The sequence below is a fragment of the Cibotium barometz genome, chromosome 26 (assembly GCF_041138505.1).
Source record: "Cibotium barometz isolate CiBa-2024 chromosome 26, ASM4113850v1, whole genome shotgun sequence".
Taxonomy (NCBI): Eukaryota; Viridiplantae; Streptophyta; class Polypodiopsida; order Cyatheales; family Cibotiaceae; genus Cibotium; species Cibotium barometz.
Genome location: NC_141071.1, coordinates 5,565,773 through 5,573,231, shown reverse-complemented (window position 1 = coordinate 5,573,231; position 7,459 = coordinate 5,565,773). Strand labels below are relative to the sequence as shown.

General features: G+C 43.0%; 1 protein-coding gene across 1 annotated transcript in view; it reads left to right on the top strand.

The window, feature by feature from the left end:
* The first annotated feature begins 2,806 nt into the window (after positions 1-2,806).
* The window catches only part of LOC147623598 (zinc finger CCCH domain-containing protein ZFN-like), a 52,629-nt gene continuing 47,976 nt past the window's right edge, over positions 2,807-7,459 (top strand). Inside the window, exons 1-4 of the mRNA XM_086820168.1 lie at positions 2,807-3,165; positions 3,584-3,750; positions 3,870-3,932; positions 4,019-4,138. Coding sequence (XP_086676294.1) covers positions 2,967-3,165; positions 3,584-3,750; positions 3,870-3,932; positions 4,019-4,138 — 549 coding nt within the window. The 5' untranslated portion in view covers positions 2,807-2,966. The remainder of the gene's footprint in view (positions 3,166-3,583; positions 3,751-3,869; positions 3,933-4,018; positions 4,139-7,459) is intronic.

Here is a 7,459-nt window from a genome sequence, read left to right as displayed (position 1 = left end):
TCAAACTTTTTTCACTTGGACCATTCTTTAGTGATGATTAGCCTATGATTTTTTTCATGAGGCTGTTGCGAGCTTCCCTTAAGGTCTCGATTGCAATAGCTATGATCCAATGCCAAACTTCTAGAGCAAGTTTCAACTTTCGAGTGTAGCCCAATAATGCTTGTTTCCTATTGAAGGTTTCTTGGGTTCTTGCTCTTTTGAGCTAATTCTTGGGGGATACCATTCTTCGGGTAAAAACCTCTTAGCATCGAGCTTAACGAAGTTGTTAATGCTCTAAAAAGTGGTATTTCTTTCTTCACAACACTATTGCAAACTCCACTCTTTCTCTTCTTTCTTTTTTTGGCTCTAAATTTACCTTAAAACAAAATTTTCTTTACATACTGCCACTACATAACTACATTTTTTTTTAATAAAGGGGGGGGGATCTATGGCATGCCTAGGTGTAGATTTAGCTAAAGGGCCTTTGTTTAGCCCCTCTAAGAAACAATACTTGACAAGGAAAGAAAAAATCTTTGGCAGCATTGTCAAGCTCTAAAATAGAACTTTTTAATAAAAACACATTTAAAATAAATAATATAGTATTGTAAGCACAACAACTTCTCAAAGAATTATTACCATTTTTGGTGCAAAGGAGTACAACAAATACAAGCTTATTATTAATAAGCTTGGGGTCTGGCATGATGACCATCTCTCTCCCTTCCATTATTTTTGGAAATCTAAATTTTCTCGAAACATTATTGATTGTATGGTTGAATAGAATATTATTATTTTAAATAACTCATCAATTCGAGCTACTGTTTGAAAGTTATGACTATTTCTTTTACCATGATCATTTTTCCAAAGGATCCTTGGAGGAGTTAAAAATTCCATTTTTTTAAAAACTGCATGGTTGGATACAACACAAAAATAGTCTGCCTTTTTCTTTTTGTAGCTCGTTAATCTAAGCTACCGTCTTGACCAATTTTTGACCACCATCATGTTGATTTTGCATGGTCTTAATCGTCATCATATTGTCTCCAAGGACCCTTTCGCCTCTAGCGAAAGAGTCCTAGGACCTCAGATTGGCTGTAATCTACCAGTACCCATAGGCTATGGTATAGCTGGATCGGACTTTTGCCCATTATCCAATATTCCCCATGCCTCAATTTGTTTAATTCCTTGACCCTCTACTTGTTTAATCAGTCCATTGAAAGGGTTCAGACGTGTGTATGTGAGATCATATGTGAAAGTCTCCCGCATAGAACTCGTGTCTCCTAGGATCCTTTCGCTAGAGAAAGGATTCTTGGAGATATGATGATGGTCAAAACCATGCAAAATCAACATGATGGTGGTTAAAAATTGGCATAACTCTCAAACCATTGCTCGATGGATTGATGAGTTGTTAAAAGAAAAAATGGGATATTTTTGGGTGGTCTATACTTATAACTCTAAAATTGTAGCTTGGATTGACAATCTATAGAAAGAAAAAAATGACATATTTTTCATACTCTATCCAATCATATAATCAAAATGTTTTTCTGATTTGTGTAGAAGATGATGATACTTTTCTTTCCAAATACATTAGAAAATATATACTTTTCATTCCAAATATATTAGAAAATGATGGGTTTTTAATTTTGCATAATGCTATAAAGAAAATGATGATGATTAAAGAAAATTTTGCATGATTAAGTGAAAAGAAAAAGAAGATTTTCCTTTCCAAATATGTTTGAGTGCTCTTGCCCAATTTGTTTTTAAACGTGGCAATAGCCTCCCAATGATAGATTGCATAATCGTGTAATGAGTTCACTTGGAAAAAGCTGCTTGGCACTTTTTGCGCGGTAAATTTACATAAGGGAAAAACATATGAATGTTTGTCCACTTTCCTATTTGGTTACTTGTTTCATTTTCTGTGGGAGCTTACAATGCATGAGTCTCCAAATAAGCAAGTTGAAGCATGCCATAGAAAATGGGTAGTTAAGTTAATTACATCCACTAGTTTATGAGGTTGGAAAGAAGTGACAATAATATACTGATCATTATGGGTAAGAGAGGTAAGAATTTGATAATCACTCATTTCGTGCCCAAATTGAAACCTTGAGAATGTGTGTGCTCTAGTAGAAGACTAGAAATGTTGATGCAATAACCACTCTAATGGTTGATATGGCCGTCTTCTCCACTCATGAAGTAGGCGAGTTACAATTCTCCGTCATTGGAGCCCACCCAACCAGGGTTCGGGAAAAGACGGGTTCGGTTTAGCCTAGAACTTGTTCAACTTCAGGAAAATCCTTCTCAAATTCTTGCGAGAAGGAAATAAAACCCTTTCAAATTTTACAAGTTTTAGTTATATTTTCTAAGTTCACATAGAAAATACCATCTCAAAAATAGCAATTTCCTTCTCATTTAGTGGTGAAAAAGATTTAGTTCCTTTTCCCTAAAATTGTTTTCCGAACCCTGCACCCAACACCCCTTAACCCACCATCCTACACATCCCATGCCCCCCCTATTGTGCAAATGGTCGTTTAGATGGTGCGTGTGTTTAAAAGACAACTTTCTAATTAGCTGGCAGGTCATTATTGACTTGTGCTTTGTTTTTATTTAATTAAATGCACAAAAAGATTTTGGGTGCATAATATAGAGAGACGCGACTCTGCGTTTAAAAAATTGCCCAAAAAAAAAACAAAAAAGCGGGAGCAAGCCTACGTACGCCAGATGGCATGGCGGGGACCCACAGCATGTCCGAAGGAGGAGAAGTCCTACGTGGCTTAAAATGTTTGGCTGCGAGGTGGAATTTGCGCGGACATGGAAGGTGACGTGGAGTCGTCATTGTCACTCCCTCAACCACACTTTCGTCCTCACCCTCCCTCTCTCCCCTTCTCTTGCTTCTGATTTTCTCAACCCGCCCCCCATCCCATCGCCATAGCCGAGCTTTCAAACCCTATATTATCCTCGCAGTTCTCTCATCTGGATTGATTGCAGTATGATCCATGGAACACCAGTTTGCTTCTGCCAAGCGCCCCGGCTCTCATCGCCTCGCCTTAAACGCGCCCCCTCTCCCGCGCCCTTATTGGGCCCTTGAAGATTGGCATTTGCACAACTCGCCGCAGCATCATAATCTTCAGCATCACCATGCAGCGATCCCTTCTTCTGCTTCAGGCTTTGCTGGCGTCTCCTCAAATCTCGAAGGTACTTGGGCTCCCTTTTGCGTATGTCTTTCTCTGTGTATGTGTGTGTGTGTGTGTGTGTGTGTGTGTATGAGAGAGAGAGAGAGAGAGAGAGAGAGAGAGGAGTGCAGTGCAGTGCAGTGCGGGTGCTTGTGCGTTTCTCACATGGTTGCTCTTTGGGATGCTTCTCGGACAATGTTCTCTTGCTTTTGATCCTGGAATCGCAAAGAATGTCCATAGTGCCTGTGTCCTTTGCATTTCCATGGCTCCGCATACTGAGAGTCTCGCCTGTAGCTTCACATTGTCCAAGGATACAATCCAGGCTCACTCTTTAACATGTTTTATGCATGCCTATTCCCCCATAAACCCTTTGGAGTCAGCCAGGTGCTGCCTCATAATTTCCTCAAGGGGATTCAGTTCTGATAAATTCTCTATTGCAGAAGCAATGTGGCACAGGATGACATCACAGTCACCAGGGGAAGCATACTTTGGTGCAGGCCCTTTTCCGCAACGGCCTGGTGAGCCTGGCTGTGTCTACTACATTCGCACAGGCCAATGTGCCTTTGGTATGAGCTGCCGTTACAATCATCCTCCTAACAGAAAGCTGGTATGTCGTCTTCACATCGGTCTATATTTCCCTCACATACATTCTCAACTGTCAACCTACATAATAATTATACCCCATGAAAATGGTAGTAAAAGACAGTACATTTGTTGGCATTCCAGGCTGCAGCACTAGCAAGAGATAATGGAGAATATCCAGAGCGGGTTGGACATCCCGAATGTCAGGTTTGGCATAATCACTTATATCAACACTAATTGGAGCTTCTTGTAGCAAGTTGTAGCACTCCTTGACTCAATGTGTTCCGCTGCAGTACTATTTGAAGACTGGAACCTGCAAGTTTGGCTCAACATGTAAATTTCATCATCCAAGGGAAAGGGCCGGATTTGTGGACAGGGTATCAGTAAATATACTCGGCTTTCCATTGCGTTTGGTGTGCACATTTTTCCATGCTTAAAACTTTCCACCATTCTCTTACATAGTTTGTCACATTCTATATGGTCTTCCTCTGTGTTTGTGCTTGTTCATGCATGTGCGTGTGTGCACGCATGCGCCATCATTCTTCCTTCTCAATTTGTGTGTATCTTTGTTGGTATCTGATGATTCACTTTTACACGGTAAATTAATGGGTGGGTATTTCTTGAGGTCCTGATGTTTGTACCCTTTCTCATGTTAAAGTATGGCAAAGTATAAACTATTTTTGTGCTAGGAACCTTGACACGGAGGAGGACTGAATTCAAAACCTTTGAGGCAGTAAAGGGATGGGTGATATCCTCAAAACAGCAACAACATCAGAAACCCCACCCCTTTTGGAATATTGTATGAAAATTTAATGGTGATGAAGATGGATGAGAAACAAGCTCGGGCTGTAGTAATGTCATGTGCATGCATATGGACATGCTAATCCCTGAAGCGCAGCACATAAACAAACCATTTAGGGCATGAGCAGGGCACAGGAGGACACCAGAAGGGATCAGGACCAGGTTGGTCTGGTGTGCAAGCCTCAAGGCATTCTGGGCGGTCAGCAGCTTTAATGGATTTTATGTCCATTGGAGCTGGCTGACAGCGGTTGGCCAGCATGAGCGGGTGTCCAAAAGGCTATATAAGGCTTAGCCAAGAAATCTTTTCATTCATGTGACTCCTCACTTGTAGAGGACCTTAGGGGATGGACCTTGCAGAGGGTGAGGGTGATTGGTTTTCACACATGCGTGGCACATCGACCCTCCACCGGCCAAGGTGGCCAGAGAGAGACTGGCGGCTATGGATGTAAGAGGGCCGGCTATTATGAGCCTCCAGTGGGACTTGGGAGAGTGGACATGGTAGGATCCAGAGGATAGAGAGGAGTCGCTTGGTACCCCCTTCTTTGCTTACACGGCATGGCTGGGCCACAAGATTCAGGTGTCAGAGGTGGAGGGCACTCCAACACCAACAGCACATTGGCAGTCCTAGGGTCTCCCCCGTTGCATTTTCTCGCAGATTTCTGGAAGCGGATGTGGGATAGCTTTCGGCTGTGGAAGATCACTCTTTTCCTATGGCAGTTGCCACATAGGAACTTAGCAGTTGGCACTCACTCGTCGTGGCATATCAACCATAATCTCACCAACCATGCTAATGGTATAATTAGGGAAGCTATCAACCAAGTGGGTTATCAATGTCCACTCACCACTGTAGCACTAGTTGAGCTCGATATCTCAATAGTAGCCACTCTGTGACTATGATGGCGACTACTCGCACAGTGACCACTCTACAACTACGACTAATCTTAGAGTGACCACTCTACTACGACTAACCTTAGAGTGACCACTCTATGACTACTTGTTAGCAAAGGTGATGCTAACACTTGGCCATCACGACGCCACGAGAAGCTTCAATCTTCTCCTTGCCCACAAGCTCTTGATTAGAAGTCTAATGCCTAATCCATCAATATGTCAGAGGTGTGTCCATCCCCATGACTCTTAGTGACACTATCTTTGGGATTGCCCAAAGGCTCAACAGGTCTGGTAGAGGATCCTACGCATCTTCACTATGGATCGGGCTCTGGCCTGTATTGTTACTTGGGGCATTGTTGCTTTGGCCACTGAGGCCGCGATCATCATGCTGTATGAGGAGGAAGGTGGGGGACTAGCCCTTCAGGTGTCTCACCTTTGTATTTCTACTATGCCAGTTCCAGTTTCGCCTACTGGTCGTTGGACCCCAGGTTCTAGCCAAAGATAGGAGATTTGCAGTAGTATAGCCGCATTGTATATACGGAGAGCTCGATGCATCGAAGGCACCCTCACCTTGCTAGCGGAGTATATTTGGAGCATGTGGCTCGATATCATTCATACTCTACAAGGTCAGTGGAGGTAGCTTCAGGGCGGCTTAGACTGCATGAGGAAGCGTTGGGGGCCCTTCCTTGGGATCTGGTGGCAAGGTCCCTTTCTTACAGATAGTGGTGGCGAGTCCACTTGGCATTACAAACCACCAGTGTGGTTATTTCCCCCCCACAAATTGTATGAGATACCCGTCTCCTCCTAGAGCGGCGAGCTAGAGGAGAAGTGCATCCTCTTTGTTCATCTTGACTCGCATTTCCCTTTGGAGATGGATTTGTAATTAGCCACTTTTGACTGTTTTTCTCGATAACTAATAGAACGATCTTTTTCTCGGGGAAAAAAAAAGACCGAACACAGGCTGAACCATATGTTGAACCAATAGCATTGTAGAAGATTCTATGAAGCTACTTATGCAAATCTAGAAGTGCTGAGGATATGCACATATGCTGGCTGAAGATGAGAGGATCTTCTATGCTGTCTTGGAGTGAAGCACTGAGTGCTTGAGGCTGATTGTATGCTCTAAGAACCCTTGGGGTACTCGAGCACACATGTTCTCTTGAACTGCATTGCTGAATTCTAATCAATGAAATGATTTATGCAAGGGGTTATGGGCTGCTTATATATGAGTGAAATTATGTTGGTCGGTGCATATATGTTGCTGTTGGCCAGTTCTTACAGCCTATGACTTGTGTGATTTTTAGCATTAAATGCTATGCTTGCTACCCGACATGACATGAGATGTTGGGCAATTGACATCTAGTGCTGGCCGACTGGCTGTATATGGCCTATAAATGTTGCCGACTAGGAGTTATGTGGGGCTACAATGCCTTAAGCATCAACCAAGGCAAAGCCCCATGTGGGCTGCCTTATGGGGTGGCCTAGGGCTGGCCCATAAGCTATATGCTTGTGCTAAGATACTTGTGATGCCAGACCTAATGCTAGGTTGACTTCTACATGCTTCTATATGATGGTAGCTGCTGAAATCTCGAACTGGGTTAAGGGGTTGACTCTGACACCTATGGCTTAGGAGATTGACCTACGTAGCTTGTGCCTGACATGTCCCGAACTAGGGCTCACAATGGGGCTATGTATTAATATTGTATGATGTTACATAAAATGCTAAGCTAGTGTGTTACATAGCACCACAATGTAGGGTGCATGTGACACATGACGCAAGATGTTCATCAGTATGTACAGTTTTGCCAGGTCTGTCAGAAGTCAAAACCAGACATCAAGAAAGCTGCCGGTAAGCTTCACCCATTGCTAGTTCCAAAGTTGCCATGGGAGGACATTTCTATGGACTTTGTGGTTGGATTGCCGAAGAGCCGGAGGTTCCAGAATGATTGTATTCTTATAGTTGTTGATTGGTCGAGTGATCGTCTTAGAGAGGGATGCAAAATTCACTGGAGATTTTTGGAGGGCCTTGCTTCATGGTTTGGGGA